At 35.3% G+C, this 23,608-nt stretch overlaps 2 protein-coding genes across 3 annotated transcripts; one reads left to right on the forward strand and one right to left on the reverse strand.

The window, feature by feature from the left end:
• LOC109831473 (probable glycosyltransferase STELLO2) lies at nucleotides 1,613-8,012 on the forward strand. 2 transcript variants are annotated; one of them, XM_020398792.1, is made up of 4 exons: nucleotides 1,613-2,293; nucleotides 2,361-3,700; nucleotides 6,800-6,926; nucleotides 7,329-8,012. In XM_020398792.1, exons 1-4 carry the CDS (start codon nucleotides 1,943-1,945, stop codon nucleotides 7,806-7,808), a joined length of 2,298 nt encoding a protein of 765 aa, XP_020254381.1. In that variant the 5' UTR covers nucleotides 1,613-1,942; the 3' UTR covers nucleotides 7,809-8,012. The 2 variants fall into 2 exon arrangements, with proteins under 2 accessions (XP_020254381.1, XP_020254382.1); XM_020398793.1 differs by having other exon boundaries at nucleotides 1,613-2,281; nucleotides 2,349-3,700.
• LOC109831474 (keratinocyte-associated protein 2) lies at nucleotides 8,676-22,195 on the reverse strand. The gene is made up of 5 exons (XM_020398795.1): nucleotides 22,098-22,195; nucleotides 21,829-21,997; nucleotides 17,318-17,369; nucleotides 17,167-17,233; nucleotides 8,676-9,064 (listed from the first exon to the last, which is right to left on the reverse strand). Exons 2-5 carry the CDS (start codon nucleotides 21,985-21,987, stop codon nucleotides 8,974-8,976), a joined length of 369 nt encoding a protein of 122 aa, XP_020254384.1. The 5' UTR covers nucleotides 21,988-21,997; nucleotides 22,098-22,195; the 3' UTR covers nucleotides 8,676-8,973.

Genomic DNA, 23,608 nt, shown 5'->3' on the forward strand with positions numbered 1-23,608 from the left:
GTGTAGACGAAGTTCCATGCCATAGGACACTTCAATCCGACCCTCCATCCCGCGGGTCACCCAGATCCGAGAACCTCGTTAACATATCGCGCGTCACAGGATAACGATTCCTAACTCTATCTCCTCTATTTTGATTGTATTAGAATACTGTGGTTTGCTTGCCTTAATTTTATTGCATAAATATAGCCTCTTGATCCTAATCACTCCCCCTCTTGGGTCCAACATTTTCAATCCTATTTATAATTCCTGATAATTATGTTAGGTTGAAAATTATCAGGATTTTTATAAATTTTACAATCTTGAGGGTTTTATCTTGTAATTTGTAAAAAATTTAGAGTGTTTATTGCAAATTTCATAAAATTTTGGGGGTTGTTTGTGATATTTGTAGGTTTTTAGTGTGTTTATCGGTTTAAAATTTTCAATGTGTTTTTTTACAAATTTTAAACTTTTAGGAGTGTTTTTGTATTTTTCAGAACTTACAAGACACTTTCTCCAATATTAAAAACTTTCATTTTTTAGCTAGTATATATTTTTTAGATTTCTCACTGAATTGAAATAAGTAAAATTTATAATTTTCAAGATATTTTAATAAAATTTTAAATTTTTAGGGGTATTTTTTGTAATGTTAAAAACTTGGAGGATATTTTTTACAAGGTCCAAAAACTTTTAGGCTAACATTTATTTTTTAGATTTCTCTACAAAATAAAATAAGTAAAAGATTTGAATTATATCAAACATATCTCCTTTATCCAATAACATGTTAAGTCTCATTATGGATAGGATAAATCATTTAATTATAATTCAAAGAAGATAGGAAAATTAGAATAGATTAGGATAACAATATAATATTTTAAAAAAGTTAAGGGTAATATTAACCATGAAAAACATTCCCCTAACTCGTATATGATGATGATCCAAGATATCTTATTTAGCATAGGACAAATTTTCGTTTTAGACCCTTTTAGGAATTTATTCCCAAAAATCGACCCTTTTCAGATTTATTTGCAAATTTTGACCCAGGTTTAGCCAGAAATCTGCGAATAAAGTTGAAAATTTTCATGCGATTAAAAATCCCGTGAAGTTATGTCCTTAATTAATTAGCGCTAACCAAAAAGCTTGCCTCAGCCAAATTCTTACACCCCAAATTGGGGTGTAATGGAGGGGAAGGGAAGGAAGGGGAAAAATTCCCCTTCCTTCCCCTTCCTTCCCTTCCCTAAGTAAACTCCCAAACACACCATTAAGCTAACCACTTGGTCAACTATGACAATCATGTTATATTGAACTCCCTAGGATTTAAAATCTCGTGGAGTTAGGATCCCATGAAGTTTAATTAAGGACTAAACTTCACGGGGTTCTAAATCCCGTGAAGTTTCTTAACTTTATTCGAAAATTTCGACCAAGTTTTAGCAATATGGCTGAAACTAAGTCGAAATTTGCAAATAAATCTAAAAAGAGTCTATTTTTAAAAATAAATTTCTAAAAGATCTAAAACAAAAATTAGTCCGTCTCCCCTTCCCCCTGACAAACAGTCACTTCACTGCCCTGAAAATGCTCCCACGCTCAACCCACTTGGCGACGCTTGCTGCTGACGCCAACAGCGCCATCACCACAAAACTCCCAATACAACTTAAATCCGAAAAAAATAAAATAAAGGAAGAAAAAAAAAAACAAATTAAAGCTCAACTGTCTCCTTCGAGCATCATCTTCCCCCATTTAAAATTTCACCCGAAACAGGAAAAAGAAAAGACAAGAATAAAAAAAAAAAAATAATCTCGCACTTCACCAATCTCTTCTCAACCAAACCACCAACCGCCAGATCTCTAACCTCCGTTGAAAGCGAAGCCTCAACTCCTCTGTCGGCAGTACCAAACCCTGAGATCTCACTGCGGTTTTAGCCCCAGATCGATTCGATTTCGATTTCGATTTCGATTCCGTCGACACGATGTTGGTCCAGGATCGATCCGCTCCGAAACCCTCGCGTCCCGAGAGATCGCCGAGGAAGAGCAAGATCCTGGATCCGAGCTCCTGGACCTCGGATAACTCGTCGAGGTTCGCCATCGTTTTGTTGCTGGTCGTTACGACGGTCGCCGCCGTGTTCTTTTTGCCGAGTATTGGTGACACCGCCGCCCTCCTCTGCTTCGAGCGCTCGCATTCGACCCCAAACCCCTCTTCTTTGATTGACTACCCTAGAATTGATTGGAACAAGATCCCACCTTTGCCTCCCCTAAACCCTACCTCGCCTTTTGCTTCCTTCCGGTCGGATCGATGGATTGTTGTCTCGGTGTCGAGTCACCCGACTCCGTCGCTGCAGCGGCTCGCCCGCGTGAAGGGCTGGCAGCTTCTTGCTGGTGTCGAGTCACCCGACTCCGTCGCTGCAGCGGCTCGCCCGCGTGAAGGGCTGGCAGCTTCTTGCTGTGGGCAACTCCCACACTCCTCAAGATTGGTCGCTCAAAGGCGCCATCTTTCTCTCCCTCGAGCTTCAAGCCCAGCTAGGGTTTCGGATCACCGGTCACTTGCCGTACAATTCGTATGTCAGGAAGTCTGTTGGGTACCTCTTCGCCATCCGGCATGGTGCCCGTAAGATCTTCGACGCTGATGACCGTGCTGATGTGCTTGGGGATGGAGATCTTGGCCGGCATTTCGACCTTGAGCTGATTGGAGAAGTAACTAGTCATCCTGTTTTGTTGCAGTACAGTCACCATGACCCGAACAGGACTGTGGTGAACCCTTACGTGCATTTCGGACAGCGGTCGGTTTGGCCGAGAGGGCTTCCTCTTGAGAATGTAGGGGAAGTTGGACATGAGGAGTTTTATACTGAGGTGTTTAGTGGCAAGCAGTTCATTCAGCAGGGTTTGTCTAATGGCTTGCCGGATGTCGATTCAGTGTTCTATTTCACCCGTAAGTCGTCTGGGTTGGAGGCTTTTGACATTAGGTTTGATGATGATGCGCCAAAGGTGGCGTTGCCTCAGGGGACTATGGTACCAGTGAATTCTTTCAATACTTTGTTTCACTCGCAGGCTTTTTGGGGGTTGATGCTGCCTGTTTCGATTAGTTCTATGGCTTCGGATGTGTTGAGGGGGTATTGGGCACAGAGGATACTGTGGGAGATTGGTGGGTTTGTGGCAGTTTATCCTCCAACAATTCATCGGGTGGATAATGCTCAGTCGTACCCTTTTGCTGAGGAGAAGGATCTTCATGTCAACGTAGGGAGGTTGATCAAGTTCTTACTGTCTTGGAGGTCGAATAAGCCGACTTTGTTTGAGAGGATCTTGCATCTTAGCTATGCGATGGCTGAGGAGGGCTTTTGGACGGAGTTGGATGTGAAGTTTACTGCTGCTTGGCTGCAGGATTTGTTGTCGGTTGGGTACCAGCAGCCGAGGTTGATGTCATTGGAGCTTGATCGGCCAAGGGCGACTATTGGGCATGGAGATAGGAGGGAATTTGTGCCTAAAAAGTTGCCATCGGTGCATCTTGGGGTTGAGGAGGTTGGAACGGTGAATTATGAGATTGGGAATCTTATTAGGTGGAGGAAGAACTTTGGGAATGTGGTGCTTGTAATGTACTGCAGTGGGCCTGTGGAGCGTACTGCTCTTGAGTGGAGGTTGCTCTATGGAAGGATATTCAAAACTGTTATAATCCTTTCAGAACAGAAGAATGTGGATTTGGTTGTGGAGGATGGTCAGTTGTCCCATGCATACAAGTGAGTGCATCTTATCTTTTATCTTTTTTCATTTTGGTAAGCTTATATTTATTACTCTTATATTTGAGGCAGTTCCTTCGGCACCCAGGTTTTGTTCCTAAATAAGCTGCTTTAGCCTAAAAGTTAGTTACTGTAAGTTTCTTTGAACCGTCAAAGAACATGTTAAGGTTTAGATGATTGTGGGAACTGGAGTCAGATAACATTGGCGGCTATGTAGAAAATAAACTTCTTAATCCATGTGCAAGTATGATAATGCATAGGCTTATTTAGGTCCTTCAACTGTCGAGTACCCCTTTCCTTTTAGCTATGATTACTTCAGAATTTTCAGCTTCTCTAATAGTGTCCTCTCTGGCTGTGTTAACCATGAATAACCTGGAGTAGCTTGTCATCCATTGACTATGGCTTCTGCATCAAATGTGGAGGAACTAGTTTGATAACTTAGTTACCCTACAAAGTAATAGGATGTTTCAAATCAAGGAGTTTCAGTTCATGATTGCTTCAATTGAGAAGAAACTAAATAGACCTTTAAATTTCTTTCCATCAAACTTGGAGGAAGTGAGGAACTTATTTGGTAACTTAGTTACCCAATGAAGTAATAGGATGTTTCAAAATCGAGGTGTTTCTATATATGATTGCTTAGCTTGAAAAGAAACTACCTAGACCTTTATTTTATTTTTATTTTTTTCCATATCCATGTTCTACTCGCTTCCTTGGTTTTCAGAATCTGTAGTATTTTGTGTCTGTATCATGTCATATCCATGTCCATACTTCATAGGAACTAGAACAAAAGAAGCAAAAGGACATTGGGTCGGGTCGTACTGGTATTTGGTGATGGATGATATGGTTTGATATTTGAGTGAATGACTCTGGAAAAGTTAACCAATAAATAAATGTTTATGATCTTTATGCATTTGCTGAATTAGTAACCGAAAAGATGGAGATTAGATCATGGGTCATATGTAATACATTTTGGAACAATAACTGAAATCTAAGGTGTATTTTGAAGAGGATGCAGAAGGTCAAGGTGACAGGAGTATGGCAAAATGCAGTGGGAAAATCTTTAATTTGATGTTTCAGGAACATTCGATATCGTGGATCTTAAGTCCTCAAAAAACGGAAAGTAGCTGCTCATTCCTATAGGGACTATATGATCTCTCGTTAGGTGCTCATTATCGCGTGTTTTGTCAACATATGTGTAAATGTGTGCCATCTTTACCATGGTCGCACATCCTACAAGATTGTTTTCCATATCTTTCCAAAGTAGTTATGCGGTATCAGTGTAAAAGATCTTGGATATTTCCTAATTTTGTAGTTTTATTCTCCCCCTATATTTGACAGTTTTCTTTTTACTTTTTTTTTTATTTTAATCCTTCTTATATCTACACATGTATCACATGGAATGACAGGAACTTCCAGAACTTTGAATAGAAAATCCTAGAGAGAATCCCAACTTATGCAAAAGCTTTGCTCCTAGCTTTGGCCACCTAACATGATCTGTTTGTCTATCTGGCTTATACCTGAGCTATCCCAATACCTTTATGACCTGCATATGTTCTGTGTGGACCATGTGAGGATTAATATCAGAGTGAAACAGACTTGGTAACCACTAATTTGCGATTAAGTAAGTTTTGTGAAATAACTGCAGAACAAAGTTCATGATGAGAAGGTCAAATTAAGGAGCAAGTGTTTAGCCCATGCCAATTATTTTCTAGATCAAGAGACAGTCAGTTATGTTTTAGTCATTGGACAAGATTAAATTAAGGAGGATAAACTTCTCTTCCTAGAGTGGTTTATGATTACAATATCTTGGTAATAGCCAAAAAATGGTGTCAGAGACGAGAAGGTTAGTTGAAGCCTGGAGTTACCTCACTATTTGATACTAAACTATCAGGTTGCTATAGATAAATAAAAATCTTATTGTGGAGTATAACTAGTTGCTTTGAAGCTTTTGCGAGCAATTTCATACATTCTCGACTTTTCTCGAAGTATTAATTATTTTCACAATCCACAACTATAACGTGAGCTGATTATTTACCTTTGAATTGGTTTAGATCAGAAGTTTGCAGATGCAAATTCTTTTTATCATGTTGCATTTGGATATTACAACTAATACTTGTTGTGTGCCAAGTATCTTACAGGCCACCACGAACCCTCCTTGGATTTTCAAAGCTATTCATTTGCGCAACAGCATGAGTTATTTCTGGTTAGATGGCAACTAAGGATCTATAGGACACTGAGGTTATGGATTCCATTGCCCTAGGTAGTCATGGAGTCCAAATGGTCTGGATTTAAGTTCATTTCTCTTATTTTTCCCTTTTTTACGAGTTTAAATGACTGAAGATAGCATGAGTTGTTCCCGCTTACCAAAATAAGGATTTACAGGACACTGAGGTTCTGGATTTCATTTTCCTATTTAGTCATGGAGTTCAGATGGTGTGGAGTTAAGTTCATCTCTTATTTTTCCTTGTTTTATGAGTTTAAATGACCAAGTCACTAGCTTCTAGCAGTACCAATATATGAGGTTAATTCTATTGCTTTAGCGCTAGATAACTTTTCAGTATGAATTCTGGTGGAACCTGGTACATGTTTGATTACAAGTATTAAAAGTGGGAAATGCAGTTTTCACCAATGAAGACAATTTTTTTCTTTAGTAGATACATACATCAAACTGGATTTGATTCATTTACGGATTTACCTGCATTGTTGTTTGACAGTATAACTGGTTTCAATCATCCTGTTCATGCATGTCTATTTCACAGTACTTGTAATGTAGTTTTCAACCTCGAGCTAACGTCCTATAGAAGCTCCAGCCTTATTGTGTATAACTATATAAGGATTGTACAGTCATATTCATGGAAGTGCTTCAGTATATCTCACAGTTCATCTTTTCTTTTACTATACTATTATATTTTTGTTTAATAATTTATGCTGCTTGTATGCTTAATATGAACTTCACCCTTTCCTTGGTTGGATTTTCTGTGTAGTTTATCAATATTATTGAGAAAGTATTACTGAATTATGTTCATTATCTAGATTAAACTACTGTTTGAAAAGTTGCACTAATTTGAAAAATACTAATATAAGCTAATAATTGGACAGGTACTTGCCCAAAGTGTTTGAACGCTATGCTGGTGCTGAGGGATTTTTATTCCTTCAGGACAATATGATTCTCAACTACTGGAATCTCTTGCAGGCAAACAAGGGAAAATTGTGGATCACCAACAAGGTAACAGTAACTTCCTTTATTGATGATTTTATTGCCTTTGTATCCTTGCCTATCCACTATTTTCCTTTTTGTCTGTACTTTTACCAAGCCTATAATGAATTTGGAGAGCTTCTCCTTTCTTGCAAGACCTTGGCCTTCTACAAAGATTGGTCTTAAGTACATATCCAAATAGCCCTAACTTGTAGCATATGTTGGCCGAGATATTTGCCACCAATTCATTAAGAATCAAGTTTACATGGCAGTAGAACTTTGGGCAATTTTTTGTGCAACCTCCTCAACTTCTAGTTTTGTTACGTTAGTCATCCCCATTTTGAGGAGAAAATACTTAGATATTGATGATAACGATGATCATGATGAAGATGCTAAAATTAATAAATTGGATTTTGTGCTATCTTTTTACAGGTATCTAAGTCTTGGGTTTCCGTCACAATAGATGAGAATAGCTCCAAATGGTTTAAAAAACAAGCTGCACTAGTGAAACAAGTTGTAAACAATTTTCCAGTTCATTTCCAAGTTAGTTACAAAGAAACCATGCCAGAAGAGAACAAACTGATCATCTGTGGCAGTGAAATTTTCTACATTCCTCAACGTCACGCTGGTGACTTTACTGATCTCGTGGGGCTTCTTGGAGATATGAATATCCACCACAAAGTCGCAGTGCCCATGTTTTTCTTGGCAATGGATTCGCCACAAAATTATGATTCCGAAGCTCTCTCAAATATTGTGTACAGTCCCGAAAAACCAGCCAATTCTTCTTTGGCTAATGTCTATTCTACTCGAGTACCTGCGGTTTACCCCTTGGATATTCACGATGAGATTGAATTCATCAAGTTGATTAGAGTTATGTCTTCTGGGGATCCCCTTTTAATGGAGCTTGTATGATTGTAATGAATATAGAAACACATTCCTGAAGTTGGGGATAAAGAAAGCATGTAAGATTTTGGTAATCAGTTGTTAGGCCAGATTCTGTGATTTTTTGCAAGGTTAGGTGGCTGTTGTATAATTTTTCCAAGTTTTCCCCCCCTCTTGGTGTATGTTGTAACATTTTATTAAAGCAATACGAGTTCTTTCAATTTGCATTTCTCCGAAGTCATACAAGGTCTCTTTTATGCGATGATCAAGGTAGTTAAAGCTTTTTCGCAATTTATGAAGAACCTGGGAATACGAAGGCTCTATTTATAATAATAATAATAATAATAATAATAATAATAATCCCTTTTTCATTATCCGAGCCCTCTTCACTAATCAAAATTTGAACTAAATAATGCAGCAGGAATGCGGGATCAAACAGAAGACCACCAACTAGAAACAGAAACTAGTAACCATGTTTTTCATATCATGCTTCAGTCGACCAGAGAAAAAAAAATACAATCTATAGTTGAAGAACTATACACCCTATTTTTATTTTATTTTTTTATTTATTAATGTATTTGTTTATTAATTCATTCAAAGATTTAGACCATCCTATGACAATCGGAGGCGAAGATGGTTCAACAGGAGATAGGTCTCAGAAGAGCCAACAACATCCTCACAGAATGGCTCAAATCCAGAGTTCATAGCTTTACTTCAACTATAAAGATCGAGAATAACACTACCATATTATTTGGATGTCAACACGAAAAATATATGGTAGTTACTATCATCCAACGGGATGCCTGAAAGCGTGCACAACCAAAAACTAATATTGTGTCAAAGTTTGATGCCCATATGGTTTAGGATACTGCACACAGGTAACACATGCACCTCGAATTAGCACCACGAAATTCCCATTCAACCTAGCAATTGCAACTTGAAAATTCAGATTAGGCAATTTGACCAAATACATCCATTTCGCCATCATAAATGATAACAAGGAAAATACTCTCGGTGTTTCTTCTATGGGGATAATATTCTCAAGCTTTTGCTTCTACAAAATTATGAGTACAAAGATCACAAGGAGATGCTTGGCAATAACAGATATCAACTCATAAAAACTTCAACATCCTGCTGTAGACTAAGGAGCAGTAAAATGATTCCTTGTATGCATAGGCCATGAGGACGTTTCTCCTTAGTACCGTTTCACTTTTGTATCACCCTTCGCAAGCATCAGTGCTGAAAGCTTGTTAATTTCGTAGAGAAATCCAGCTGAAAATATGAAACTGCACATAAAGAAAGAAAACAGATGATTAATTTCAGGGTTAAGAATGCATGATTCAACGCAGAGTGTTTAATCTCTCCATTTTATACCATGAAATGACACTGTTAATTCAGGCACCGCGGAATATGCCATAATACGCATATTACATAAAATACAAAATTAATCGTGCGCATCACCAAAAATGTTTTAAAAGCGGTCTAGGCTCCCACCTAGGGAAGCACGGGTCACTAATGCGGACTGCACTGCTTAAAGTCTTGGTCATGATTTCCTCCGAAGCTGCCTCCACGTCCTCTGACCTCCCCCATCGATCACGAGCACCTCCCCCACCTCCTCCGCCTTCAACAAAACCTCCCCCACCATCACTTAAAAAACTGCCTAGAAGCCTAGGCGGCTGGCACTGGTCTGGCACCTAGCTATTACTGGTCCAAAACTATTAATCTGTTAGGGATAATTCCAGGGTTATATACAACAACAACAACAACAACAAAGCCCTAATCCCAAATTTTAGGGGTCGGTTCATGAATCCTACTCTTAAGTGAATAAAAAAAAACAACACAAGATAGAATTATGCAATGTAAAGAAGGTGGATAGGAGATAGAATTATGCAATGTATAGGAGGTGGATAGGAGAACTATGTGAGTGCATTGTTGGTGCGTATACTGTCTTCTCTATTTATGTGAGTGTTATAGGGTCATATGAACAACTAATTTATATAGACATTCATCAATAGTACTTCAGAAGGCCAATCCACTTTCCATCAAAATTTTGTAGCATGAGAAACAGATAGCGGTTAGGGACATCAATGAAACACAATACCAAATTAATCAAATAGTAGTAGACCAGCAATTAGCATAAAAAAGGTTGTTCAAAAGATTTGTCTGACAGACTTAGTACCCACGGTAAATAAAATTCATTGCTAGAACAAAAGCAAAGGAGGCAAAATCGATTAAGAGATTTAACAAGATGTATGCTTGTGCAGAAAGGGAACCATAATGCTTGGCCATGGCTTCTAGAAGAATGTACCTTCATATGATGAGAGAGAAGGTTTTTCCAAGGACTGGAACTGACATGTGTATCAGTGCAGAAGTTTCAAGATCAAGGAAGCTTAATAACCCACAGAGAGCATCTAATGTTGCTAAATAATGTGAGCCCAGTGCTAATGTTTGTCATGCTATTGTTGGTGCTTCTTCCCCTTGCTCTTCTTTTAGCATTGCAAGTGCAGATAAGAGTGAGAATTGAGTTCCAGTTGAAGATTAGATGGAGAGAGACGACATGGAAAGGAAAATATACAAAGACGGGTGTGCTTTTGAACAAGTGCAGATAAGATGGTAAGAATTGAATCCAGTTGAAAAGTACATGGAGGCGTTGAAGAAGGAAGATGGAGAAGGATGTGCTCTTGTGTTTTCCCCCTAGGGCATAAATGATTCAGTTTTCCACAATCCAAATCATCATCAAACAATTTTCTTTATTCCGCAGGAGCATAAGGTTCTTGGAAAGATATGGAAATACTTTAAGTCGGTTGTTAACTGGATGTCAAGCACATAAAATTGGTGTTAAATTGATATCCAAGGAAGAGGATAGCTACAAGTCTCAAAACTGTTGGCTCGTAAAAAATTCAGTCTTTTTATCATGTAGTTTAAACTTATGCAACCTAGGAGCTGACTAGAGAAATCATCCTCGACTCACAAAAAAATCTAGAACAAAGAGAAGATGGTAAATTTTCATAACAAACTACATTCAAGTGGAATGCAAGTAAAATTCAAATGATTAAATAAACAAGTTAGCAAAAACATTATCTAGCTAAAATATGATTACATCTGGGAATAGTTCAATTTTTATAGATTTCACCAGGACATATATTAATATTGGCAAGATACTTGGAAACCACATCTTTAAAACATAGCAATCTTAGCAAAATGATTAAAATAATATATTTAGTAAAATAGTTTGACCTTGAAATTAGGAAAAAAAACACACACATGACAGATTAATGAAGATTATCCAATACTACTATACTATAGGGTGAATTTTTCTTATGTTGAGCTCTCACATAGACAATGTTCAACACATAAGGGGTTACATTGTCGAACACATCAACGGGGAGTTGTTTACCTGAAAGTGAAAAATAAAAGTCAAAAGAGACTCACACTTTTCACTTTAAGTGTTTGTTTTATTGAACGTGCATGTGAAAATGAAATGCAAAAAATCTCTCACATCAGATTTAATGCATATTCAACTTCCCAAAAAAATATACAGATATCATAGGAAAGTGAAAAAAAATAGGAACCACTTTTAATTAAAAACATATTTTTATATTAGATCTATTCTTTTTCCCACGAATAGTGTTAAGCAAAAGTTTTTTGTTGTAGGTCCAATTCGGTTTGACATGTATTTAATGAAATATTTTTTGGAGTTTTCTATATTAGTCCCTTAAATCTTTACTATTTAAAATTAGTCCCTTAAATTTTTTAGTTAAAAGTGGTCTCCACTTCTCCACTTTAATACAATATTCGAATTTTTTAGGGGAAGTTTAATATGCATTAAATCTGATGTTACAGATTTTTTGCATTTCACTTTCACATGCACTTTTAATAAAACAAACACCTAAAGTGAAAAAAAGTGAGTCTCTTTCACACTTTTAGGTAAACAAACACCCCTTCATATGTTTGATACTGCCCATGTCAAGAGTTCAAAACCCACCTACATAATTAAAAATCACTGCATAATATATTACTATTGGATAATCTTCATTAATTATTTGTTTTTCTAACTTTCGGGGTCAAACTGTTTTATTGGATGTAATAATTTAATCATTTTAGTAAGTTTGCTATGTTCAAAAGTGAACTTCATCTAAACTTTATCAAAATATACATCAAGTTAAATATTTCATGAATTTCCTCATTGAAACAATTTATGTATTGATTGATTGTATTCATTATTTGACATTTTACAGTCCTTCAATGTATGAAAACATGCTTATAATGCATGCTTACATTTTAAATCATATATGCATCTTTACAAATAAGTGCATGCATACAACTGTCTCCTCTTGTCTAGATTTAGTAGAATGTATGTCTTATACCACTTGTATTTCAGCTCATCACATTGCATAGGGCTTTCCTTTTTTCTTTTTCTTTTTTTCCTTTTTTTGAGAGGCTTTCCTTTGAAAAAAAAAAGCCCTATGCAATGTTATGCTTAGGGCTTTACTTGTTATTGAAGTCTTGTTACATCTTTTTGCTGATATAGTTTCTTTTATTGAATGTTTTTTTTTTCGAGTTTTGGAATGTGAGTTCAAATACATTGCTAATATTGATATCTGTTACAGTTATACCTATAAAACTTGAACTATTCCAAGATAGAACCATGATCATCTCTAGGTAATATATTTTTGTGAATTTGTTTATTTATTCTTTTGCATTGTATATACCTTCTAGGTGAATGTCATATGTTATGAATTTATCATCTTTCTCTTTGTTTCAGGTTCTTTCTAAGTCAAGGATGATTTATTTAATCAGCTCCTAGTCGCATAAGTTTAAACAATATGATAAAAAGATGAAATTTGTAGCAACTTGTTTCCTTGGCTATAAGTTTAACAACAGTTTTACATGATTAACATCAGGTTGACCAACCTAAAAAATACAAGAAACTTTCATAGAACCTCATGCTCCTCCTAGGAAACCACAATTTTGATAAGGAAAGTTGTTTGATGATTATTTGGATTGAGGAAAAATGAATCATCAAGTAGTTATTAGTCAAGAGATGTTACTTTATACTTACTAGTTTAAGTAGTAGTTGAAGTTTAGCTCTAGTAGTTGCTAGCAATGTTATAAAAAAGCGGAAGCACAAGGTGAAGTGTTAGGCCTTTTTACGAAGCAAGGCATTAGCTTCAAAACATGAGGGTAAGCCTCATGAGTTAAATATGTATATTTAAAATTTTAAAAATATTATCAACATATAATATATAGTGGTACAATAATTTACATATAAATACATTCAAGTCTTGATTAGAAAATAACAATCAAATATGCTATACAAAGACGCAAATTATTATACATTAAATACATATAAGATATACAACTTGTTTATAGTCACATAATTATATTGAAGACACGCGATCTAAACTTAAATTTCCTTATAAAAAACAAGATCATCCACTACATTGGTGCAAAATTCCAGATAAAAACGAGCAGAATTGATCATGTGCGATATTGTAGTATTAGTGTGAAAAAGGTCAAATAAAAAGTTTTTAAATTTTGGTTTAGAAATACACAAAACAAAAATATAACATTACAACAAGATACAATAACTTGGATGGCACATTTTGGGTCATAGAATGACTATTGAAATAGTTGGGTTTAAAAATAGATGAGATAAAACTTTTTGTTTATAGGTACAGTTTTTTGTAGTGACAACCAAAAAAAATTTTGAAGTGAAAAAAAATATCTAACCACTTTAAAAATTCAGCAATGTTACAACAAAATATAACTTAAGGTGAAATATTATGGGTCAAAGAGTGACTTTAGAAGTGGATAGGTTTAAAAATAAATAAGATAAAAGCTTTGGGTTTAAAGGCAAAAAATAGTCAAAAAGTGACTTTTACAAGTAGTCGGGTTTAAAATAAATGAGATAAAGCTTTGGGTTTATAGGTAAAAAGTATAAGTATAGTTTTTTAGTAGTGAAAACAAAACAATTTTAAGTGAAAACAAAAAATATATGTAACCACTTGGACAAAATATAGGAAAGTTATAAAAAATACAATAACATTGAGTAGAATATTTTAAAACAAGACTTTAGAAAGCGATAGGTTTAAAAATAACGGAGATAATGCATTGGATTTATAGATAAAAGCAATTGAAGAGTGACTTCAGACGTGGATGGGCTAAAAAGATGAGATAAAGCTTTGACTTATAGGTTTTAAAAAACAGTTAATTTAAGTGAAAATAAAAGAAATTGAAAGTGCGGTAATCGAACTCGTCACCTCACATATTTTATATTGGTGATTCGTACCATTGGGCTACGTGACCTTTTCTATTTTGATTTACAACATTACACTCTATATAAAGTTATTGGTGATGAAGTGTAGCCAAGAACTGTTCATCTCTAGTAACTTTAGTATACAGTATAAAGTACAATATAATGGACAAGGAAATAGTCACAGGTCCTAAGGAATAGAAAATATTGAATTCTAGATATGAATTTATATGTCCATACCTTGTCTAAAGTGTGTGCTTCAAGAATAAAAAAAGAAGCGCTTCATGGAGCATGAAGCGGACACTTCAATTATGCTTTAAGTGATGAAGTGTAAGATTTAAGTGGAAAAGCGTAACGGGATAAAGAGCTTCTCTTTTGAGTTTCGAAGTGATTATCCTTCAAAATGTTCTTAAGCAAGCTCTGAAGCGAGTTTCAAAAAGCTTTTTGAAACACAGGTTGCTAGTGACTAAGTCATACTTGCTTATGGAGTTTGATTATGCACTTTTAGTAATTTACCCGTACATCATTCCTTAACAATTAAAATGCTGAATAAGTTTAAACTATTTGAGAATTAAAAAAAGCTTTTATTTCGTTCAATCTCATAAAACCATGTAGCCATTATGAGTGCAGTTGGCAGCACATAGTTCATAATAAACATGTAGCCGTTACGAGTGCAGGTGGCTGGACATTTCATAATCTAATAATACATTACATCCTATAATTGAGTTATGTAGAATTACGTGAATACGGATTTTCTAATGCTTTCCTATATTTTAATATATATTTGCTTATGTAGATTTACAATGACCTGGAGCTATGTATAGACCAAAAGGGCCCCAAACCCCTCTTGAAAGCTAAAAGGAAGCTGACAGGGATACTAGCAAGCCATGAAAATATTACATGGCTTACTTCTTGCTTACCTATAGTCACACTCTATCTAGTTTCCTTGTCCCAACCATGTCTCATAACTAACTCCAATTCAAACATAGCCATCCAAAAGCACAAAGCTAAAGGCTACAAATAGCTTTAAAAAAAGGGAAGCAATGGATGAGCTTGAAAGCCATAGCTAAAAGTAGCTAAGAGACTCTATGAGATGGGATATGTTCGCTATTCATGAAATTGCTAAGAGAGTGTTTGAACCTCATGAACTCAATAGTTGCAAATTTACCTTAAATCATCAATTTGGGGGGGGGGGGGGGGGGGGGGACAACGCTCCAAAAACAACTCATCAACGTAGTTGAATATGGAGAAATATGCAACACCCCCACGATGTTTTTTATATAGTATAGAATGATAAAGGTTTTGAAATATGCAAAATCTAGAGAAACAAGAAATATAAGAAAATACATTCAATAGCAACAAGATCAAATGACTAAAGGAAAAATGCAACAAAATTGAAACATATATAGCTACAAATAACATCCAATAGCATAGCTTAAAAGAAATGAACTTCATGAATACTTTAAACAACATATCGATTTTGACCTTATGAATTATTTGATCACATAGGTCAGATAATGACTACACAAGATTCAACAAGCTGACTTAAGAAATATAAGCATGTATGCCAAAACTCTTTAACTATATAATGTTTTAAAAAGCGGGTGCTTAGCCCTAGGAGCTTGCCTATGCTGCCCCGCCTAGGTCTTGAGAGCGCCTAGGGGAGTGTGAGCTACTTATGTGAACCGCATCGCTTATGTCTTAGTCGTGATTTTCTCTACTTTAAGCGTCATGTCCTCTAACCTCCTCTGAACTCCTCCAGCCTCCTCCAACTATAAACACCCCCTACACCTCCTCTAGCCTCCAACAAAACCTCCGTCGTCGCCATTTTAGAGTTTAAACAAAGAAAGAAATCTGACTAAATGCAAGTCTGGCGCCTAGCACTTTCTGTAACATTCACATATTATAATATCAATTATTGTAACTAAAAGATAAAAAATAAGAAAACTACCTAGGCTCCACTTCAACATCAAGGCTCTAGGCGCTAGGTGTGACGCCTAGACCGTCTAGCATATTCTGTAACCTTGACTATAGCTAGTAGTTAAACATGTTCAAAAAATGAGTGTAGCAGAAATGAGAATGTTACGATGTTCTTGTGGGTATACATTAAAAGATAGGATAAGATATAAGTGCGTTCGTGGTAAAGTAGAGGTTGTGCCTATTGAGGATGAAATGAGAGAGGAAAGATTAAGATGGTTTGGTCATGTACAACGAAAACATCTTAGTACACTGATTAGGAAAAGCGATAAAATTAGAGTTAATGGGGCTACGAGATCTAGAGATAGACGTAGAATGACTTGGTTAAAAACAATTAAGAATGATATGATTAAGACTAACTTAATGGAGGAGATGACCAATAACAGAAGGGAATGAAAAAATAGGATTCATGTAGCCAACCCCAAACATTTAGGATAAAGGCTTAGTTGTTGTTGTTGTTGTTTCATGAATAATTATTTATAAATTAAACTAGCGTTAATTTCAGAAGGCTCCTTAACTTTGGGAGTTTTGAAGATATCCCCCTAGCTGTTTTAGTTAAAGAACCCCATGAACTTTGAGGGGTTCTGTACATAAACTCCCGAAAGTTCTTTTATTCTGCCAAACCCTTGAAGATTTTCACTTCAACTCCCCAAAGTAATAACGTCAAGTCTAACAAATCATGTGTCTTGGCAATTGGCATGATCAAAGAAGTCAAAAATACTCCTCGACGATGAAAAAATCATCATGTTACCCTTTTTATTATTTCCATTAATTTTTTGACTAATGAAGACACTTTTACTTTTTCTAGTCGCGTGCTTGGCATGTACACATTGGACTTGACAGTGTTACCCGGCCCTTGGGTGGTTGAAATGAAAATTCTCGAAGGGGTTTAATGGTATAAAAGAAGTTTAGGGGCATTATGTGCAAAACTCCTTTAAGTTTAGGGGGGGTTTGGAATTAAAATAGTTAGGGGGTTTATCTGCAAAACCCCCAAAATTACGAGGCTTTTTTGAAGTTAACTCATTAAATTGATCTGTATCTTCTAAGAACACACGATGAATCTAAGAACACACGATGAATAATGGTACGAAATGTATGAAATTGTATTGAAAAAAATTGTATAATGGAATGCATTCAATGATGGAAAAGTAATACCATGTAGTGATACAAACACGATGAACTGTAGCAGCAGCAATGAGAGCAACGGATTCAGCAAGTAACACTGCAAACATCATAAAAAATTATATACAAACTTATTAACTCAAAGCCATCAAAATAACAAATATGCAAATGACATTCAACTCACCAGCACCCCATCCTGTTCTAGCGCCAGACGACTCCTGATAGTTGCCAATGAACTGCATGGGATGAGCACATATTAACCCGATATTGTAGAAATTGCTACTGCTACAATATAAAATTCCTAGTATATGTCCGAATCAAAGTAAAAAATCAATGCAGTAAATATAACTTGAGATAAAAATGTAACAAATTGAAAATAATAAGTAGCGCATTAAGTTACATGTCAAGTTAGCCGTTGATATTTCTAAACAAGTCCTAAAGTAACTAAGCAGATCATCAATTCTTATTAATATTTAAAGTATAACCATGGAATCATTGGAATGTGAGCAAAAGCAAACAATAAAGAATGCTAGACTAACTGTATTTATTAGTCAAGGCTTCGCAAAGTAGTCAAAGAAATCTGGCAGGAATTTTGAAATATTCCATTTGATTTCAGGGATTCCAATACGAAGCAGAAAGAAAATTAGTGTATAAATCAACTTATAGTAGCAAAAGAAGGGAGAAGCAAGAGTTCTATTGCCGGTGAAAGATATTAAAGTTTGAGGACTCAATTTGCTTTGCCACTCTTTTGTATTCTAATATTTGCTAGTTAAGCTGTTTACCAGGTGCTGCTCAAAGTCTAGGCTTCATATTCCATTAGTAAAAGATATAATACTTACATAGGAATATATTAATAGAAATTAGCATATGAATTTGTTGAACGCATAATATGACAGGACACAATGAAGGATATGTTGCAGCTATATTCATTTGACTCAGAAGGTGTGCAAGTATGCTTGCAAGTGAACAAAAGGCTATCAACACTATAGTCTGTAATCCCTTTGGACAATCTGGAAAAAATGATTTAAGCTGGGTACAAAACTTATTCATGGTATATCATGGTACAAGCTCAATTCCTGGTGCAAAGAACCAGAAAGGTTTGACATTGGCTTTGTTGTAACCAAACTGTATGGCAAATTTACACACCTAAGTCATGTAATCATATTCAATTTGCTCAAAGGATTATCAGTGTCTACAATAAATTGGTTGGGATCTGATCATTGAAGGGTATTCCCCTCTCATTCTCACAATGAAACATAAACTGATCCATATCATGCTTGCTGGACAAGCAAAAGAGTTATGGAAGATATTATGCGACTCTTACGTCATCTAGAAGTTTTAGAGTAGAGCATGTTCTAAGACAAGGTAGTTCTTATTCTGATCATCTTGGGCCATACTTCTACTAAATCTAAGGAAAATTTGACCACTAAGTTTAGTTGATCTCTCCTTGTAATCTTTTCCTTGCTTAAATTATATTTGTGTCAAAATAAGGTTATAACCATAAGAGTGTATATAACCAAACATAGATTAGTTATAAGACTTCACATTATCTAACGTAAGCTAGTCAAGGTTACAAAAAGTGCTAGGCAAGCGCCTAGAGCCTAGTGGCCCATGGGGGAACCACGGCAGGATAGTTTCCCGTTTTTTATTTCTTAGTTACGACAATTGATAACAAATGTCAATGTCATAGAAAGCAGGCACCGGTAGGCGCCGAACTAACACCTAGCACCTAGGAAGATTTCTTTCTTTATTTAAGTGGAGGAGGTCTTCTAAAAGTCAAAAGCGGAGGTCTTACTTAGTGGAGGAGGTCAGAGGAATTCAGAATATGGAGGACGTGGAGACTGCAATAAAATCACGACCAAGACCTAAGCAGTGCAGTCCGCATAAGTGGCTCATGCTCCCCTAGTCACTTTTAGGACCAAAGCGGGCGGCCTACGTACTACCTAGACCTAGGTTGCCACCTAGGCGGGCTACGCACCTGCTTTTGAAACACTGAAGCTAGTCATAAAATGTTATGGAAAAAGGAAGTGGGAGTGAAGCGGAAGGGCAATGTTTGGCTTTATGGGGCTTTCATAACAAAATAGAACCCAAAACTTTAAGCAATGGACAGACTTATAGCGGAATAATCCAGATAAAAAGTTGCGCAACTAGAATCCTGCAAAAATTGCCTCGGAGATTAAGTTATTAATATGTTACTGACATGAATTAAGCATGATAATATTATGTCATATGAACGATAGTTAAACTTATGTCAATCGCATGGTATACCGTTTAAAGAAAGTCAAAATATTGAGCTATGAACACAATTATCGATTGGTTATAACATTTACTACAATCTTAAATTTGATCTAGCATAAGCTATCTATGTAATGTTGTGAAAGGAAAATGTATGAGGTAAGTTATAGGCAAGGCTAAGGTGGTTTCAATTAATTAAAAAAATAATAAAGCGATTAAAGAATGGAAATGTTAAAAAGAATAGAATTTATGAAAATTACATGGTAATTAAGGGTGGAAGCAAACCAAATTCAAATAGATATACGACCGTATTTGGACTTGAATTTGGTAAGTTTGGAAAATTTCAAACTCAAATCCGAATTCCAGCCGAGGGTGTTCAAATTTGATTTGGTTAAATACCTAAATATTTGATAAACGTTCACGAATATCATAGTAGCACACTTAGTTAGTCGCAAGTATCTTAAATAAGAGGTCGTGAGTTCAAACCCTGTCTTTCAAGCAACTTTTAAATAATTTTTTTTTAATTCCGCCACCTCATAACCATCATTCCCCCTTGATAACAAGCACAAATTTGGTACTTTATAGTAACGTGGATGTTTCTCATCCATACATTATAAAGTGCCCATTTAAAAATGGTCTCCACTTGATCATCCCCCCATTAAATAAGTGGATGAGAAGTAACCACATCACTACCAATCGCCAAATTTAAAGCATATTTGGCAAGTTGTCAAAGTAGCTTATAAGTCACTTTTGTGGCTTATAAGTCACTTTGACATGTTTGGCCATCGGCTTATTTTGGCACACAAGCCACCAAAAATAAGTTGCCAAAAAAAAGCTAGGATGCCCCCAACTTATATTTTGGTGGCCTATAAGCCACAAGGTTTGACAGTGTTAAAGACTAATATACGTCTCACCATTTTAGAAAATTCAAAGCCCCATTTGTCTCTTCAACCCCATTCAATACTTTTTGGTCATTTTGGCAATTTTAGAAAATTCAAAGCCCCATTTATGTCTCTTCAACCCTATTCAATACTTTTTGGTCATTTTGGCAATAATGGTGGCTTATAAGCCGCCCATTTGCCAAACACTCTACTATAAAAATTGATTACAATCCCTAAAATTTACAAAACACTTTGGCTTATAATCCATTTGTGGATTATGGATTATAAGCCAAGTGAATTATAATCCGAAGTTGCCAGACATGCTCTTATTATATTACACAAACATAAAAGATATAACGTAATAATATAAAAGTATAAAAAACATAAATGAATATTTAATAATTAAATGAATTGAAATACAATTGGTTAATTCCATTCGTTTATAAGCCAAATACTAAAAACTATTCATTTATTGTTAAATAAACTATTGAATTGAATTTAACCGAATACTTAAGACGAACAATAAACAAACTACTTGTTAATTATTTGGTTCGTTTCCACCCCTAATAGTAATAAAGCAATGAATAATTAACCTAAAATATCAATGGCAACGACAATACATACACTGTGAAAATCTTCTAGTCATCGACCATGGGGCTAAAACTCCCCAAAACTTACACAAGAAACCAGGGGCTTAAACAAAGCTTTAGCGAACTTTTCATACCGATTAGTTATGCAATCACATTCTACCAGGAGATAGTGTAGATTAGTAGCTAAGCAAGTAGACTAATTTAGGTTCAAATTTTAACAGCAAAATTACTGCAAGAGATCTAGGAGAACTAACCCCTAAAAGCTAGTAAATTTGGGGGAGAATGGACCCTTAACATACTACCACGCTTCTGCAGTCCCCCCACCATGTCAACTAGCTTGGCACTAGAATATTCCTAAACAAGCATTGCAATCCCACCTCACTCATTTGGCTTTTCACTAGGCTCAAGCAAACATTGTTATACCAGCATCACTACCCGTGCTGCTCACCTGCAGCTGGGTTGCGTCCGATACCATTTGTAAAAAGACCCGGGAGAATTCAACCCAATCTCATATAAAGCCACAAATGATGCCCCCATTTAGTCAAGATGAGACTAAAAGGACAGCAACATTATTCACCCCTAACATGAACTAGGCAAGCCAAAGCATGTGTATTTAATATCAAAAAATGTCAAATCCAATGTTTTCAAGGAACAGCAAACCCCACGATCCAAAACCAAAAAATCCAAAACCCAACGACTGAAAGGGCTATAAAACAAAACAATTTTAGGGCAAGCAAGAGTTCGCCGTCAAAATTCGATCTTTCCAAGGAAACAACAAACCAAACTCTCCAAAACCCTAAAATGACCATAAGAGCTAGGGAATAGAGCAATGTAGCTACTATGAACAATAGCAACCCTAAATCCTAGTGTATATAGGATTGATTCCGTCTCGAAACATATGAACAATCTAAAACCCTAAATCCCCTAAAACCGATGAATGAAAGGGCTAGAAACAGACAGAACAAATGTTAGGGCAGTCAAGTGCTCACCGTCAGCAACACAACGAACAAGAGGGAGCTGATAAATCCACCGAAAATTGTCAGCAGCTCAGAAGATGCTAACTTGCCTCTGTACATCTCCATGAGAGAGAGGATGATGATGAAGAGAAGAAGAGAGTAGAGCATGGATCTCCCCGGACCTGCCGCCATGAGATCTAACCTGTACCAAGATCTGATCTTTTTAGCGATATTTCTTTGAAATTTTTGCCTAGAGAACGAATTATGATCAGATTGATCGATGCAGAGAGAGAAACGTTTACCTCTAGATAGTTGATTTTCGGAGGAGGGCTTTCTCAGGTGGGGGTTTTGGGGAAATTGTCGGTGAAGGGTATACTAATGGGATCTGATGTCTCTTTGATAATTTAATAGCAACCCTTAGGTTTGTATTTTTAAATTATGTACCCTCTTTAAAGATGGGAGCTTAGAAAAAACTTTTTATGGTCCCTATCATCTTTGTTTTTTTTTTCCTTAAATTATCATATCATTCAATTTAACAAATTTAATGGATTTTAAATATGATATTTTAATCTTTTGTTTTCACTTTAGAGTTAAATCCCATCTAATTTCCAGATATACAACAAAAAAAAATTAAATTCAGTTTATCATTTTCTTTTATTTAAAAAAAATTGCTACTAGCTTTTAATTGGATGTAGATCAAAATCGCAATCCATCCATCATAGTAACACTGGAAACTCACTCAATTAATATGAGTCATACATCATATCATATCATATACTCCCTTTAAAATCACGAGTTTTGAAAAAGTTTTTCATGGCCAAAAGTGTTCTTCACTATTTTAAATATTAATTTATCCTAAGCCTAATTAATTTGATACTAATCCAATGTGAACTACCTATAGCAGAACAATTTTTTTTAAAAAAATATTAATAAAATACATGAAATGTTATTTAGAATATTTTATTTAAATCTTACTCTATCCTAATACTAATTATATCCTATACTAATCCTATGTGAACTACCTATAGCACAACAGTTCACAAAAAAGATTAAGAAACATATCTAACATATTATAATACATTAAGTATTACAAAAAACCCAAAGAGTTTCAAAAATTGCACAACATACCCTCAAAATGTTAAAATTACACAAAACGTCTTGACTTTTCAAAACTTAAAAAAATAAAAATAAAATCTGGAAATTAACAATAGTCCCCAAAGAGTTTAAAATTTTCAATTAATACCCTTAACATTTCAAAAACTGTAGAAACAACCTCAAAAAGTATAAATTACAAGAAAACACCCTAAAATTCTGGAATTTTAAAAATTACAAACAACATAGATAAATTTAAGGAATTACCATCAGTCACTTAAAAAATAAAATTTGTAAAAAAAACCTCAAAGTTATAAAATTTACAAAAACTCCCTTAAAAGTTAAAAATCACAAAAAAACTTTAAAATTTTAGGACTTATAACCAGTACACATCAAATCTAGAAATTATTCAACGAAATAAACCCAGATTTCAAAAACATTTACGAATCAGTTTAATTGATGTTGGTAAAAGACATATCTATCAAAGAAGCACTAACAGAGTTCCCCTTGAAGAATATATTGAGCAACTTTGTTTTAATCAAAGAAGCAGTCTCCATTAAAGATCAAGAAAAATAAGCAAGTATTTATAAAGTTTCGTATTTTATTTTTCAAATATTAAAGGAATCATAAAATTAATATAAAGTTACATATAAACAATCTTGTAATAGGAACTAAGTGAAGTCATTGATCAACTATGTTATGAATATATAACAAGCCATAT

The sequence above is a fragment of the Asparagus officinalis genome, chromosome 2 (genome assembly GCF_001876935.1).
Source record: "Asparagus officinalis chromosome 2, Aspof.V1, whole genome shotgun sequence".
Classification (NCBI taxonomy): Eukaryota; Viridiplantae; Streptophyta; class Magnoliopsida; order Asparagales; family Asparagaceae; genus Asparagus; species Asparagus officinalis.